Raw genomic sequence first — 17,103 nt, forward strand, 5'->3', positions numbered from 1 at the left:
AAGAGTGGAAGAAGAAGAGAGAAGAGAAGCAGAGAAAGAAGAGGAGGAAACAGAAAAAATGTTCACCACCAAAGGCTTGTCAGAAGGCTTTTCCCTGTTAAATAAACTCAGTGCACACTTTGAAGAAATGGACATAGAACATAGAAACATTGGCAAGGATTTAACGGATGGCAAACGACGCTTTCCGTCCATATCGTGAAATTTATGAGGAGAAAAAGAAACGAACAATTCAGAGAAAGCTCACAATAATTATGAAAATATCGTCTCCCGCTCCCACCAACCCACGCGCTGCCCCAGCTGATGATCCGGACGACCCACAGCCAAGCACCAGCACCAGCGATGCTGGATTGAATTTTTACTTAAGAGTCGATTTATGACCAAGTCGAATTACGACCGATCTGTCGGGACCAATCGCGGTCGTAAGTCGACGGCTACCTGTATCTTTATTTCTATCCCATTTTATGCAGGTATAAATGTAAGATTCAACAATTGAAAACTTACATTCACTTCGTGAAGATACAGTCATACACAATATTACTCAATGTTTACTTGTAAGTTTCACTTAGACTAGGAGACATTTTAAGTTTGACTTAGACACTGATTTTAATAACTTTGATTCTTGGTATTACTCAGTGTTAACTTGGAAGTTTTACTTGGACTAGAAAAGATTTTAACTTTGACCACCACCACCAACACCATTGGAATGCCTTAGTTTATTTATTTTTAATCGATAACATGTTTTTTCATTTAAATTTAAAAAGGCATGAAAAATAGCAAGACTACAAAAAAATGTTGATAACATCTTTCATTTACCTTCTGATCGGTCTGTCACTACTCCTACCCCCTCTCAGCATTCACCATTTGTTGTTCAATTAGAATTTTAACTCTACTATATAACACTAGATTCTTAATTTCTTTCAATCGTCCTCGCCTTGTATTACACCTATTCGCGGGTTTAGCTTGTAAAAATAGAATCTTTTTTTTCATTGGACGAGAGGAGATCATGACCCGAGTGCATATTTAATGATCGGGAGCGTTCGGGTCACTTCGGCTATTTCCATTGGCATGCGGAAATAGCAGCATGCTATTGTTTTCTTACGTTATCGCTCGGGGATTTTCGCGAGTCCAAAAAAGTTAAGTTTGAGACTTTTTTCCTAAAAATAAGAACACCACTGTGGCTACACAATCTAAAAACCTTGTATCCATATGGAATTTACTTTGACTATGGCTAAGTGGTGAATGGCTAGCGCAAGCTCAGCCTGAAACCAGTGATGGCTAAGGGGGACGTGTCATCATGAATTGACACGATGTGTCAAATGTACAGTGATTCGTGTATGTTTGGCAAAAACACCCGACACATCGTGTCGGGGATTTTTGTCTTGACCTCCGTCTCCGTCGGCTATTTCCGTCGGCCGCTATTTCTGTCGGCATGCTTCGGCTATTTCCGTCATGCACCGACGGAAAAAGCGGTGCTAGCGAGAGAGAAAGTTTATCGCTTTGGGATTTTCATGAGTCCAAAAAAGTTGTATGTTTTTTCCTTTTTGCCTAAAAATAAGAACGCCACTATGGCTACACAGGCTAAAAACCTTGTAGCCAATCTGGAATTTACTTTGCCTAGGGCGACGTGGTGAATGGCTAGTGCAAGCCCAGCTCATGCATGTCCTGCACCGCTCTAACATACTTCTCTGCCCTCCAGACTTCCTCATACAATACCACAGTTCCTCTCTGGGCTCTGTCATACGCTTTCTCCAGATCTACAAAAACACAATGCAGCTCCCTCTGGCCTTCTCTCTACTTCTCTATCAACATCGTCAAAGCAAATACTGCATCTGTAGTACTCTTTTTTGGCATGAACCCGTACTGCTGCTCACAAATGCTCACTTCTGCCCTTAGTCTAGCTTCAACTACTCTGTCCCATAACTTCATTGTATAGCTCATCATCTTTTTTCCTCTGTAGCTGCCACAACTCTGTACATCTCCTTTGTTCTTAAAAATGGGCACCAGCACACTTTTCCTCTATTCCTCAGGCATCTTCTCATTATCTAAGATTCTGTTGAACAACCCTGTCAAAAACTCTACTGCCACCTCTCCTAGACACTTCCATACCTCCACAGGTATATCATCGGGACCGAGTGCCGGTCCACTCTTCATCCTCTTCAAGAGGATGAAGAGTGGATAGGAACTCCTCACTTCATCTTGACAAATCTTTGCCACTTCCTGGTCCACAACAGCCACCTCTTCTAATTCTGTGTTCTCTCTCATTTTCCTTGTTCATCAACTCTCCAAAGTACTCTTTCCACCTTCCCCTCACACTACTGGCATCTGTCAAGTTTCGTAAATTTTGGTATTTGTTAATAGACGTGATAAAATATCTGTATATTGCTGAGAGTGATGTTCAAATGAACTAAGGTGAAAAAAAAACAGCCACTGTTCATCTTTCTTCTGCATTCTTGTATGTTTATTTATTATTTTTACAACTTAAGTAATTTCTGTGTCAGATGTGTATGACTGATGTTAGTCTTGTCCTTCCATTTGATTTATTTCCAGGATACTTCCCATCGAACAGAAGGCTACATTCTATTTCGATCTTTGAAACTCATTAAGAAGCCACGGTTATTGTTGATTGTTTGTTCGTCAGAGAAAGAAAAATTGAGACAGTAATCCACGTTTACAGCCAGCTGGATAACAGCCATGTGATCACAGCCTTGCTGCTCTGCTGCTCGTTCTGGTGTCGTTCAATAGTTCCCCCTCTTGCTGATGTTTCGTAGCATCCAGGAAGCTGATGGTGGATGCTCACAAAGCAAATGGAAAATTTGAATGCAACCCATGCTCAGTCACCTAGATAGTAATGGAGAAAATTTCTTAATGACACAGTCATTTGAATTTTTCTGTTTACCTGAACGTTGTACAACATTCAAACATTGTACTAGAAGTTTCATTATCAGGCTTCATAAACCATTTCTACATTTTATTCTTTGAAGTTTTCATGCACATACCAGATGATAAAAGTCTTTATTTTCATGAACAGTGGCTCAGTCAGACTTTCTCTTTGTTGCTCAGGACATCTGCCATCTGCTGCTAAAAGGATGACTACTAAGACAATGGGAGGAGGCCGCAACAAAAGTTGCAGTCCTCGCTAGAATCCTGCTCCCTCCCCAAAGTTCACCCCTGCCACCATCACCCACTCCTGCTGTCCGCCACCATGGCCAACCATCTAGAGCTGATTCAGGAGCTGCAGCAGCTGGACAAGGTGCCCAGCCTGGAAAGGCTACGTGCAGCCCAGAAGCGGCGAACCCAGCAGCTGAAGAGGTGGGCTGTGTATGAGAAGGAGATGCAAAACAAGAAACGAAAGGCTGACAAAAAGGGGCGCAACGCCAACAACTATCAACAGGAGTCCAAGAAGCATGTGTCGTTCGCTGCTAGCGTGGCCCTTCTTGAAGCGTCGGCAAGGAACGATCCGGATGAAGGTAGGGCCCTTTCAAGAATAATTAGCATGTTTGTAGAAAAGGAACGTAGACGTGCAGTTTCATGGGGAGCAGACAGGATGACACAAACTACACAAGAATCACCGCAGATATGGTCTTCTTATTAAGAAGCAACACACAAAATATGCAGCATAGCTTTTTTCACAAGATCAGAACTAAAGCCAACACAAAGCTTATTAAATCCATGTTTGAATTATTACTCTAATTCCAGTCTCACCTTCCAACTTAAGCTGGATATCAAACCACCAAAGTCAGGAAAACCATTAGCAAGGCCCGCCCACCTAAACTACCAGCGGAACTCATTGCTTTTTAGCTAAATTCATTTTGCGTGGAGACTGCTTTATCATTGTAAAATAATGGGGTTGTCACACCGAGATGAAACTCTGCCAGTCTTTTAATTAAAATTTCAACGCATGGTGCCCCTCTATTTAGAGATAATAATTGTTTTCTTCCAATACAAACAGTCCCATGATACTATGGCAGTGCTAACAGTGTGTCACTGATGGTTGAATGATAACAGCCTGTTTATTATTACAAGATGACATCCAATTCAAGTTTACTTTTACTTAAATGAGATTTAACTCTTTATCATGGCAGCTTTGACCTACATATGTGCTGCTGTACATATCGTGCTTGGGCAAACTGTCTATGACTAGATATGGAAGCTGAAGGCTTTTCTCAATAATTCTCACTCTCAGGTTTTTCTATACCATAAAGAAAGCTTCTATCAGATATGCTACACATTGATCTGCTTGTTCTGCTGCTGTTTCCTTGTCCTCAGATGGAGATGTTGTTGTGGTAAATATCTTCAAAATGATTTGAACATAGAAAAACAATTGCTGTGCATTGTGCAAATCTCAGAAAGATTGCTGTGCCACTTTCAACAAGGATGTTTCTGCTGAGAGATTCCTGTAACTCTGTCTGAGAATACATTTAGTCATATACAGGACTGTCAGATCCAGGAAATGTTAACTCAGTGTAGATCATCTGTCACTCTCTAAATGCATGGATGGATGATACATAGTTGCAAGGATATAGATAAAGATATTTATAAATTACGCAAATTTTAGAATTGGCTAGTCATTTACTGTATATCTTGGGGAGATTGTGTGATAAATCTTTGACTTCATTCCTGAGTCAAACAACAAATAGCAATCAATCTTTCATGTATTGTCTCCCTTCTTACACCAGCTGAGCTCGATTAAAAATGGAACATTAATGAACTAACTAACTAATGAACATTAGGGATGAAATCACAGGATCTGCAAGAACGCAACAGCTGGGCACATTTGACTGGATTATTTGTATACTGGTCCACCTGACAAGTCGCCAGAGCGGCGTACATTCTCTTTTCCAACTATTCCAGAATAGTTAACCTACATGATGACATCCAGAGGTTGTGTCTGTGCATGAGGAGGAGAATTACTGTTGTAATCAAAGTTGATTGGAGAAGCACTGATTACTGATTGTGAGTCAATGCTATTTACTCCCAGGAATTTAGGGTGCTTACATTTTTATTGTTGTTCTTATATCTTCTTATTTTAGTTACTGATTCAATTAAGACAATTTTTGGAAGTTAATGAGAAAAAAAAAAGGTTGTTATTATGACGTGAGCCACCCAATTAAATTTGCAAATGAACCCAGTGGTGCACTTTTAAATCCTGAGAGTGAAAATATAATTAGTGGTTTAATTCCTCCATTCATGTCAATGAAATACATTTGTTTGTTAATTTTGGGCATGTATATATCCAGGTTTTATCTAATTATTACTCATCTGAGGGTCTCTGTGTACAGTGTTTCATACATCAACAGCAGTCACCTTGTTTTGAGCCTTCCTGATCTGCAGAAGCTTTTGTCTGTTCCCCAGATAGTGTCTAGGTATAGAAGGCTTTGCTGTCAGTGTTATTTAATGACTGTGACCGTGAAAGAGGCAGAGAGATAAAAAGAGAGGACGGCTGGGTGTAACGTGGCCCTCTCAGTTGTAGTGGCAGCTGGCTAGCTCAGGAAATTCTCCTACTATTCCCCAAATGCTTGATAAAGCATCATGACGTTACGTCCTGTTTGTGGCTTAACATTACCCGTCTCTGGACTACTTTTAAAAAATACTCCATGGCAGTTTCATGCATTTTTTTGTACACTCTTTAATAGAAATGTCTTTTTAATATGCATCATGATGGAAATACGTTTATCCCCAGTGTCCCTCTGTAGCTCCATATTTTCACCTCCTCCTCTTTAATAGCTCCCAGTCAGAAGTGAAGGTGAAACCATACTTTTATGCACACATAGCAGTGATGATCTGTATTTCCATTGAAGCACAGAGAGCCTGAAGAGGCATCTTTGGGCACAACATACTTCGCTGATGTTAGCAAAGATGCTAGCAGTGTCGTGACTGAGCTGGCAGGGAGCAGCTGAGAACATAGTGATAGTAACTCAGCCATGCAAAGCTACTGTCACAAGGATCACTGTGAGCCCTAGGCCCATTCAGCGATGTTGAGGATGACGAGCTTCAAGGCATCCACATTGCCTGAAGACTTCAATGATGCCAGCCTCTTTGGGGAACTGCTGTCTCAAAAATTCATGAGCTGTACATCAGTAAAAAGATCTAGATTAATCTTGGCTTTTGCTTTTCCATAAAACTTTATGTCACTAACAGTTTATGGCCAAGCTGTTTACATTCAGTCTGTCTTCATCTGCTCTTAATGTGGTTGTCTCCTACTTGAGACTACTTGAGTTCAGTATGGATGTGGTTTTAAAAGAACAAAAGTCAAAACCAAGGTGCCATTATAAAGTTGAGAATTTTTTTTAATCCGAACTGAAGAACCAGTTTGTCAGTTTTTGTTCTTAATTTCAAAGAAGTAGATACTAACTTGTAATTCATCAACACTGACAGCTCATTTTTAATAAAGTAGAGCTCAAGTTTAGGTGAGTCGTACAAGAATCCTCACCTATATATTTGAATAAGCTCACACTGACATGATTCCGGTGTCTACCCGGAAATCCGGGCCACTAGCTGAATTAGCTCCAGTCTTCACATTGGTCCATGTCTCTCATGTACGGAGCTGTTTTGGCTTTATCAAACATAGTGTTTATAGTCTTTGATTGTGACGGACCTCACGTTGTCACGTGGGGAACCCCAATGCTTTATTCACCAGGACGGAATTCACGAAGCCGGCGTCTACATGGATGGCCGGATGGTAACGCCGAAGCAGCCTTCATTTTTACGTTTGTCTGTCCCACACACACACGGAGCTGTTACACCTTCGTCGGACACAGCAGTTTGTTTTCTTGTGACGATGTGAGTGCGTGCCTTGCTTGTTGCTTGTGTTTGCTGTTTGGCTACTTTGGATGTACTCTGACTTGAGCAATATGTGGTTTTCCAGAAACTATAATCTAATAAGTTATAATGTCCTCGATGCTGTAACTTCCACGCTGGAAGCTGCATGATCAGACTAATCAAACCAAGTCATAGAAAAAGCGATGTGCAGTCATCCTGAAGTTTTTTGTATGTGTAAATTTCTTGATGTCTTGGGATTGAAAGGAGAAAAGCTTTGAATGTGTGTTTTGCTTTTGTAGTTACATCTTTGTGTGTGTGTGTGTGTGTTTTTGAACCAGAATGGAGGGATTAGTAGTCATGAGAGGATGGGATAGAAAGAGATGTGTCCTGAGTCAGAGCCCATTTCTTTGCCCTCTGGCTGCAAGTGCCTTGAACTCGCTGTCCCCTCACCGTGATAAGGATTGATGGCTGTGAAATTACAGTGACGAACGTTACTGTCTTTCCTGACGGCTCCAGAGACCACTATCCTGCTGAGGAGCACTGCTGTGGTCAGAAAGGACAGTCGATGCCTTTTTACACCAGAGTGTGTTCTGGAATCAAGAATTCCATTGGAAAGTTAAGAAATATAACAATTTAAAATGAACATTGACTTTTACATTAAGAGCAGTTACATACTACTGACAAGAAAATTAATGATCCTTTTTGAATTTTTATTGACTGAATTTTTTCATTATTTATTTTCAAGCCAACACTATCAGGGCAAGTCAAGGTATAGATTTGGTGGCAATCAAATAATCCCACTGATTACCTGACTAGATGCCAACAGCACAGATGAAAATATTCAGAGACCTTAACAGCTCCTCAAACGCTGCTTGAGTCTGGCACTGAGAGCCAGGAGTATGTTCAACCTGCATTAATTTGTAATTGTGTGATCAGATCACAAGTGGACATCTCTAAGTTCATCTGTGCACATCTGGCGTTTCATTTTATTAGGCCACTTGTGATCAGCCTTATTTTCACATCTTTCACCATGCCAACACCTAGGGGAGAAATTATATATTTTTCACATAGAAATAAATTACTCATTTTCTGAAATTTCGAGGATACTCCAAAGTACAAAATTTGCCTAAGATGACATTTCACAAGTCATTAATTTTCTCCTAAAGCAACAACTTCACAAACGGTAACTCTTTTCAGGGCAGGAAGGCATTTTTTTAACCGTTGATAAAGAAGTAATTTGTTTACTGTTGACTGTATTTGTAAAATCTGACATCTTTGACATTACAGGGGTGTTGTTTTTTTCAGCTGTGAATTTACAAAAATGCTTGAATCACAGAGAATTTGATTCAAAGGTTGTGAAATTTGTCCTCACTTGATAACTTTCAAAAGTTCACGTATGATATGGAAGCTGGTGATATTGTGGATCAAAGCTCAATAGAGAAATCCAGAGGCTTTTATAATTCGAGTTTTGTTGAACCTAACTGGCACAGACACCTTAATGGCTTCCCTTTGCTTTTGATTCAATGGCAAATATAGTCCATTTACAGTATGAAAGGGTGAAAACTGATTGCAATCTTTAGGGTCTGCTTATTGCTTTGAACTCTGATCTTTGGCCTTTTCCGAATGGAGTATCTCCAAAAACATTATCTAAGGGAACTGGTGATTCTCAACTATATGTGAGTGAATTGTTGTTAAACTTTCTATGTTTTATCACGTGATGAACTGCCTGCCTATCCAGAATACCGTCCTCATCATTTGGGAATGGTACCAGCTCCTCCATAACCCTGGAAGTGATGAACAGTTATAGATGGTGCTGTTGAATTTTATTATTATTTTTATACTCATGTTTCCTTTATTAATATCAGTTTCCATTTAAATTATATGTGTGATCTCATACGTTTGTAATTTATTGACAAAAAACGACAAACAAGTTTTCAGAACAATGTAAGACCTTTGTGTTTTGACATAAATGTGTTAATTTTATTTGTTAGTCTTTAGTTATTGTTGACGTATTTGGCTACAGTTGACACAATTTATAAATAATCCAATTAGAAAACAACCAATCAGATAGATGAAGTATTCAAGTATCCAGATGGAGGATGGTAGTTTAAATCTGCTGATGTTTGGAATTAAGGTTCTAGCTGACAGCCACACTGACCACACAGGAAGCAAAGGTTGTGTTCAAATCTTTTATCGCTGACACTCTGGATGAGTGCCAGTGACGTATGCTAGTGGTTAATGAAAATCAAAGACACACATCATACATCACCAGCTTCAGCATGTGTTCAATGGCAAAGAGGAAGTCCTGCTCCTTCTTGCCTGTATTTGTAGGGTAGGCAATGACAGACAGGTAGAGCTTCCACCACCCTGTGGAGTGGAGGGGGAATGTAGTCTGGTTTTTTAGGATATTTCTAACAGCTGAAATCTAACATAACACAACAGCTTTTATTGTACTCCAGCCTACATGATTAAAAACAAAATTGTTGGAAAATCTGTAAATCACAAAGGATTCAATGTAATTTGTTTTAATTGTGGCCCTGGCCTTTTAATTGAGATCCGCTGTGTCATTATGGACCTTTGTACACTGATCATTAGTGGTAGAGGTTGTCTGTTAGTTTGTTACAGAGAGTGTGTTAATGTGACTGTCAGCAATTCTATCTTGTCTTTCCCCAGACAGTCTTTGTCTTACAGCTCTGAGGTAACAAACACTGAACTCCATGTTCATCCATTCACAACACGAAACACACTAAATGCCTTTTCAATCTTTTGTCACTGTTTAATTATCATGTCTTGTTCCCATCATATCATTAACATATATAGACTGAGGAGGAATAAGTCTAGATTTAGCGAAAGAAGAAATACTCCAACAGTGAGAAACGTCTCCTGGAAGGAGAAATCACACTAGCTTTTGGCTTTCTTGTTCTCTTCTGAGTTATTTGTGTGCAAATTACATCTCAGTGGAGCTTTTGTCTTCTTCTATTGTCTTGTTAGAGTGTTAAGACCTCCTTGTGAGCAGAGCTAATCAAAGTGAAACACAAACAAAAGTGTATTAAAGAAGTTGTGATAATGATCTGTACACCATCTTTCCTTTTTCACACTTCATTTACAGTGGTACCTCTACTTACGAAATTAATTGGTTCCGGATGAAATTACGTAAGTAGAAAATTACATAAGTAGAGACGCATTTTCCATGCAAATGCCCTAATCCGTTCCAAGCCCCCCAAAATTCCGAAATAAGTGTTTTATAAAGCATAAAAATGCATCAAAACATGTAACAAATACATGTTATGATTAGATTTTTACACAATAAATGAGAGTTGTGCATAACGTAAAAAACAAAGAACAGAGTAAAGAATAATAATGACGGTCATTTAGAGGAACTGTGGTATTGTATGAGGAAGTCTGTAGTGGCAGAGAAGTATGTTAGAGCAGTGCAGGACATATATGAGGACTGTAAGACAGTGGTGAGATGTGCTGTAGGTGTGACAGAGGAGTTCAAGGTGGAGGTGGGACTGCATCAGGGATCAGCTCTGAGCCCCTTCTTGTTCGCTATGGTGATGGACAGGCTGACAGATGAGGTTAGACAGGAATCTACATGGACTATGATGTTTGCAGATGACATTGTGATCTGCAGTGAGAGCAGGGAACAGGTGGAGGAGAAGCTAGAGAGGTGGAGGTTTGTCCTGGACAGGAGAGGAATTAAGGTTAGCTGCAGTAAGACAGAGTACATGTGTGTGAATGAGAGGGACCCAAGTTGTATGAGTGAGGTTACAGGGAGAAGAGATCAAGAAGGTGGAGGATTTTAAGTACTTAGGGTCAACAGTCCAGAGCAATGGAGACTGTGGAAAATAGGTGAGGAAGCATGCACAGGCAGGATGGTACGGATTGAGAAAAGTGTCAGGTGTGATGTGTGATAGAAGAGTTTCAGCTAATATGAAAAGAAAGGTGTACAAAACTGTGGTGAGACCAGCAATGTTGTTTGGTCTAGAGACAGTGTCACTGAGGAAAAGACAGGAGACAGAGCTGGAGGTAGCAGAGATGAAGAGGCTGAGGTTCTCTCTGGGAGTGACCAGGAAGGACAGCATCACGAATAAGTACATCAGAGGGGCAGCACATGTTAGAGGTTTTGGAGATAAAGTCAGAGAGGCCAAACTGAGATGGTTTGGACATGTCCAGAGGAGAGATAGTGAATATATTGGTAGAAGGATGCTGAGTTTTGAACTGCCAGGCAGGAGGCCTAGAGGAAGCCCAAAGAGGAGGTTTATGGATATAGTGAAAGAGGACACGAAGGTAGTTGATGTGAGAGAAGAGGATGCAGAAGACAGGGCTAGATGGAGGCAACTTATTCGCTGTGGTGACCCCTGAAGGGAAACGCCGAAAGGAGAAGAAGGAGAAGAAGAGACTCATGTTTGTTTGGCAAAGTATTTTTAAAGTGGGTGCCCCTCCTGCTGCAACCCTCTGCATTTATCTTTGATTGGGACTGTGACACTTGCTTGTGTCCCCGTAAGGCTGCAGATACCAGAGATTGAACCTGGGGCAGCAAACATGTGAAGCATACAATCAACCAGTGAGCTACATCCAGTAATTTTTTTACAACTTCAGTCTTTCTTGTTTCTTCTTCTTTCTACCTCTTCTCATTCTTTTATCTTCATTTTCATCTTCCTCATATTCATATTCTTTTTAGGTATGCCATTAGTGCACACATTCCCTGACATAACACACTACTTCTCTCTTTAGTTCATCTTTAATGAAGTTGTGTATTAACTCCACTGCTGTCTCTATATGATATGTCGAAGGCAGATCCTGGATGCTGATGTCGTTCAGTTTTAAGGTTTAAGATTAATAAGACCATTTTTAACCGTTGCTGCATCTTTCCTGGTGACAAAATTGAGTTGCTTCCTTAAAGAACAAATCAAGACTCATTCACCAGCGACTCTTTGCATTTGTGATTTTTCCTCTTGTGAAATCACCACTGATTTTATGTGACATTTCTGAATGCTTGATTACTCAAAGAACACTCCAAAATCAAAAATGCTGATTTCATTTATTGCCAGCAGCACTAAATATCCAGTTACTGATTTTGACAATATGACAGAAGTTTTTTTTTTTTTTTTTTTAAATTTATATTACATACTTAAGCTTTAAGTGGGATCTGGCTGCAACGTTGACAGATTTGAGAACTGCACATAGATTTTAATCAAGCATTATCTACGGCATACATCAGCGATGAGGAGGACCTTTTGTTTTCAAGTGTGCTGTCTTCGTCACCACTGTTCTAGTAACTGTTGACTGTCTGTGTCCAACCTTTACCACCCGGTCTTCGTGACTATTACATTTTTCAGCTCAGCTAAAACTCTTATCCTGCTTTAATGCTCTTTCTAAATTAACATTCCTCTCTGGGCTCTGTTCCTCCATGCGTTGCTACTCTGCTTGGCACACACTGGCACTGCTGTCACCTCCCTGCTGTGGTAATTCAGGGCTTCAGCCTAAAGAGAGGGGAATGGCACATTTTTTTCATGTAACATAATCTGGTCTTGAAATTATGGAAAAAAGTACATCTACAAAGATGGAGGCTATAATGCGGCGTACGGAATAAATGATTTTGGCATCGGGGCTTGGGCAGTCAGTTGAAAGAGAAGCATGCATTCAACCGTGAAGACACTGATGATGCTTTGTGTAGCTGCAGAACTAAGCATGATTCTTTGCTGTTTAACTGTCCGCAGCAACAATAGCAAAGGGCCATTTGTTGAACCTGAGTCCTCACCTTTCAGTACAATACTCAGTATATCTAATTTATTTTCAAACTCCTCACATAACAGATTTCTTCTTCTCATCCTCTTTCTTCCTGCTCCTCTTCCTTATTCTTATTTTTTATTCTTACACTAATTACTGTTCTTTTTTTTACATGGTCATGTATAAACTGTGCCATACAAAGCGCCAATCTGCCAAAACATCTTCCTCTATTCCTCCCTTTTTCACTGAAGTCTCTTGAGCCCTGACTCTTAAGTTAACTCCTATTTCCATGGTAACTGAAGCAGACACAGAGAGGTCCAGCAGCCATGACCCGGAGCTACTTAGCTGCAACGGTACAAATTGTACATCATCATTGCTGCTGCTGCCCAGCTCAGCGTGGGGGATTGTAACATCCGGATTAACTTGCCCCTCGATTGAAACTATCATGGGTGGAAAAGAATCTTATCTTCTTCTTTTCCTTTCGGCTTTTCCCTTCAGGGGTCGCCACAGCGAATCAATTGTCTCCATTTAACCCTGTCCTTTGCATCCTCTTCTCTCACACCAACTACAGAATCTTATGAATGTAAGAAATATTCACTCATTCATTCTCTCAACCCGCTTCATCTGCTTGCGCAGGTCCCGGGGAGCTGGAGCCTATCCCTGCTTGGTTTAGGGTGTGAGGCGTGGAAACTATAGGTGCAACACGAGTGCACCGCGGACCTACACAGAGACGCACGCGCGCACGCACGCACGCACGCACACACACACACACACACACACACACACACACACACACACACACACACACACACACACACACACACACACACATTCCTATGGTCAATTTGAGACCGGCCAATTAACCTGAAGCACATGTTTTTGGAGATAGGAGGAAGCTGGAGAACTCGGAGAGAAGCCACACAGACATGGGGAGAACATGCAAAATCCACACAGAGTGGGACTCAAACCCCGAACCGCCTTGCTGTGCGGCAACAGCGCTACCCAATGCACCACTGTGCCGCCCTGTAAGAAACATACCAAAAGTTATTAGATAATAAAATCAGCGTCGCATTACGAGTGAATGTTGCGCTTGGCTAAATTAAAAGGGGAGAGTATGCTTCATACTGAGCGGTTAGTTGATAATGGGAGACAGAGAGAGAATTGCCCTTTAATGATGATGGTGATGATCAAGGTATTTGTTTTCTTTATCACATATGGTGTTGGATGTGATTAGAGTTGGATGTCAGAAATTTTAAATGGAGTCAGTATTGTTTTACTGTGACTTTTTTACTGTAAAAAATAATTACATTTTGTGAAAGCTTGTGGTTATCCTACCAGCTTAATAAAATAAAACAGAAATTGAGACTGATCAAAGTCAAGAGCAGCAGTGCTACCTCTTTATGGTAATAACAGGATATTATTGATCACGTTACAACGCAACACAATCAGAGTTCACACAGGAGGCTATAGAGCATCCTCACCACCAACATCACCATGTGGCATGGCAGCTGCTCTGCAGCAGATAGGAAAGCGCTGCAGAGGGTTGTGAAGGCTGCACAGAGGACTGTAGATATCTACATAAATAGGTGTAGCAGGAGGGCCACCCACATCATGAAGACCCCACCCACCCGGCACACAGTCTGTTCCAACCCCTCCCCTCAGGCAGGAGACTACTTGGTCCACCAGGCTGAAAAACAGCTTCTTTCCAGAGGCCGTTAGACAGTTGAACTCAAGTGGTGCTCTGTAGTCACCCTCATGATGCCGTGACACCCCTTATGTCCACACAAACGCAGGGGGATGTAGTGCAATATTGTGCAAGTGCAATAGACTCAACACTCACACACTTTAATCTGTCACACTGTACATAAGAATTGCTGTTCAGATACTGTATATATTTTACATATTAAATTTTTCTTTTTTTTTAATCTTTGTCCGACGGGCTAACTGGGGCCTTCAGAGGGGTATTTCGTACTGTCTCATGTGAAAATGTGTGTCAGCATGACAGATAAAGATTCTGATTCTGATTCTCCAGTGGTAAATATTAATTTCCTGTATTAAATCACAGCTACAACAATTCATCTGGTTGCAACTTTAAAGAAGTGTTTAAGTTATATTAGTTCACACTGTAATAGTTTCAAAAACATATTAAAGTCCATATGTATGCTGTTATTCTGTTGATTAAGGGCGTCCAATCAGTATTGTGGACGTGTCGAACAGACCTTCCTGATCTTCTTGTTGGGTTTCCTTTTTTTTCTTTTTAATTTTGTACGTGCTTTTGCAGATTGACTGGGGTTAACTCCTCTATCGTGTACATGAAGTTGAACAAACAAGTTATTAGCAATTATATAGTGTTCACAGCAAACAGTTTCATTATCCAGGCAGCACATCGATTACTGTATGTTTTTTTTGGCGACTGTGATTGAAGCCCACCTGCCTGCACACTGGCCTGCAGAATTAGATTAAGTAGTAGTGTGTGTCGGGCATGCTTCAATCCCCCAATTGCTTGTTCAGCATCCTGCAGCTCCCCTAACTCTTTCTAAACCCCGTTCCAACAACTTCCAGAGCCTCTCCCCTCCCCCTCCATACTGAATGAACAGCCCTCCCACCAATCAGTAAATCCTACAATAGGATTCTGGATTATTCCCTAAGGATTAGGCCTCATCAGACCAAACGGGGCAGCCAGTTTCATTAACCGCACTTAAAATGATAATATTAAACCCTAGGGTCACACTGAGTGATCTGTTAATGGGAAGTGTTGAAATTTTAGGAACATCTGTAGTTGTGAGTGCAGTGAGACTCGAGTTTGAAAGGTTTTGACGTCTGACAATTGCTCTGAAACAAACATACCAAAATTACAGTTTTAAATCTTCATCCAACTTGTAAGTTTACTCCAACAAATAAGATGAATAAGTGTGAAAGTTTTATTCAGGTAAGAAAGCAAAACAAAATAGATTTCATACATTAGTATTTGAAAGAATGTCAGGTTAAAAAGCAGGTGAGTTCTATATTTAAATTTGGTTGGAGCACCTGGAACAATCAAACTCGACTTGCATCCATTTATATAATTTATTATCGGTGCATTAAAGCAGAGTGCAAGTGGAGTTAAGTTAAAATGAAGTTAAGGAATCTCCTGCTGCCTTCCATATTCAATCAAGGCAAACAAGACCAATAACATACCTGTTTTTAAGGTCCTGATATTCTCAATTGAACCGTCAGTTTGAAAGTGAAGTCAAATGAGCTCTCGAGAATTGATTGTTTTTGTGCTGCTTTGGTAACCTTGACTTATCAACCCACACCTGAAGACACTTTGTCGTGGTGGTTTTACCAGGACCAGAGATATTGCCTTTTGTATTCCATACAATCATTTTCCTAATCCTGGTAGCCACAGCTGTGGCCACAATATGCAACTGTACAACAGCTTGTTGTTATGCTAGTAGCAGCTACTTTAACCTCAAGTGATAATAAGCAGAGCGCTATATGGATCTGGGAGCTTTTTTCCCCAACTAGCGCCTTTAATCAGATTTTATACAAGCCTGTCAAACAGGTGGAGTTCCTCTGGCTCAAATGTCACCATATGTGACTCAGGTTTCCAGTTTGGCTTTGAGTTCTGTGTTTAATTTGTCACTTAGAGTGACTTCCCTCTGTCTCACATTTACTCCCAGCCAATCGGTCATTGGCTCTATCCCTTCCTCTCTTTTCCCACAGTTGGTGGAGACCTGCTGTTCTCACGTCTCAGCAAACACATGGAGCTAATTGGATGGGATAGTCGTCATAATCTGGACCATTAATAGGGCAAACAATACTGACGTTTAAGAGGTCATACTGTATCTCATAAGTGTGCACAGATTTGAACAGTACTTTAAAACTTGCTGTAAGTTTACCATTTGGACACACACTTGATGTTGTCAGTGGACATGTATGACATGAAGTTAAACCAGCAAGAAGCAGCTGAAACTGCAATGTGCCAGCAATGTGTGTGAGCATAAGTATTAGCTGAAAGATTTCTAAAATGGTGCCTCATCCCTTCTGGTTCTGTGCCTGATATAATGTGACACTGAACTGACATGAGTGATTAGGAAGTGTGGACTGGTTCCCGCTAACACTGATGGTCTGCTCCAGGAAATGATCAATAAAGGCCTGCGTCCCTAAATCAGGAAGAACAAAAAACGCTTTAATTTCCTAGTTAATTGTCATTTCTCTAAATACTTTGACTTGAAAGTCAAAACATTTTGGAGGAGATCAACCATAGGCAATTACCCATTACCCATCACCCCAGTGACCAAGAAACGGAAGGTAAGCTTGTTTTGTTCTGTATCTCCTGAGCTTTCAATAGAAGCTGTTGGACAGAGAGAAAAGCTCATTACTGGAGCAGACACTGATCAATCAGTTACTGGTGAGCACGGTGCTTCATCACCTCAGGAGATGTAAGGACCCTGCTCTGGTTTGTCACGTTAGCTTAATAACTCAGGACAATGAACGAACATGTCGTGTTTTTTTTCTCAGCCTAGAAGTACTTCATCACCACACTCCCCCTTAGCCTATCCAAATGTTTCTACTAAACGAAAAGCAGAGAACTAAACATCCTTTGATTATTTTGTTCTGAATATGAAG

At 40.6% G+C, this 17,103-nt stretch overlaps 1 protein-coding gene across 3 annotated transcripts in view; it reads left to right on the plus strand.

Moving 5' to 3' along the window:
- Positions 1-17,103, plus strand: part of ppp1r16b (protein phosphatase 1, regulatory subunit 16B) — a 119,637-nt gene that overhangs the window by 39,406 nt on the left and 63,128 nt on the right. For all 3 annotated transcript variants that reach the window (XM_068315300.1, XM_068315301.1, XM_068315302.1), the window contains one exon: positions 3,061-3,467. In XM_068315300.1, the coding sequence (XP_068171401.1) occupies positions 3,203-3,467 (265 nt within the window). In that variant the 5' untranslated portion in view covers positions 3,061-3,202. The remainder of the gene's footprint in view (positions 1-3,060; positions 3,468-17,103) is intronic.

This window comes from Antennarius striatus, chromosome 5 (genome assembly GCF_040054535.1).
Source record: "Antennarius striatus isolate MH-2024 chromosome 5, ASM4005453v1, whole genome shotgun sequence".
Taxonomy (NCBI): Eukaryota; Metazoa; Chordata; class Actinopteri; order Lophiiformes; family Antennariidae; genus Antennarius; species Antennarius striatus.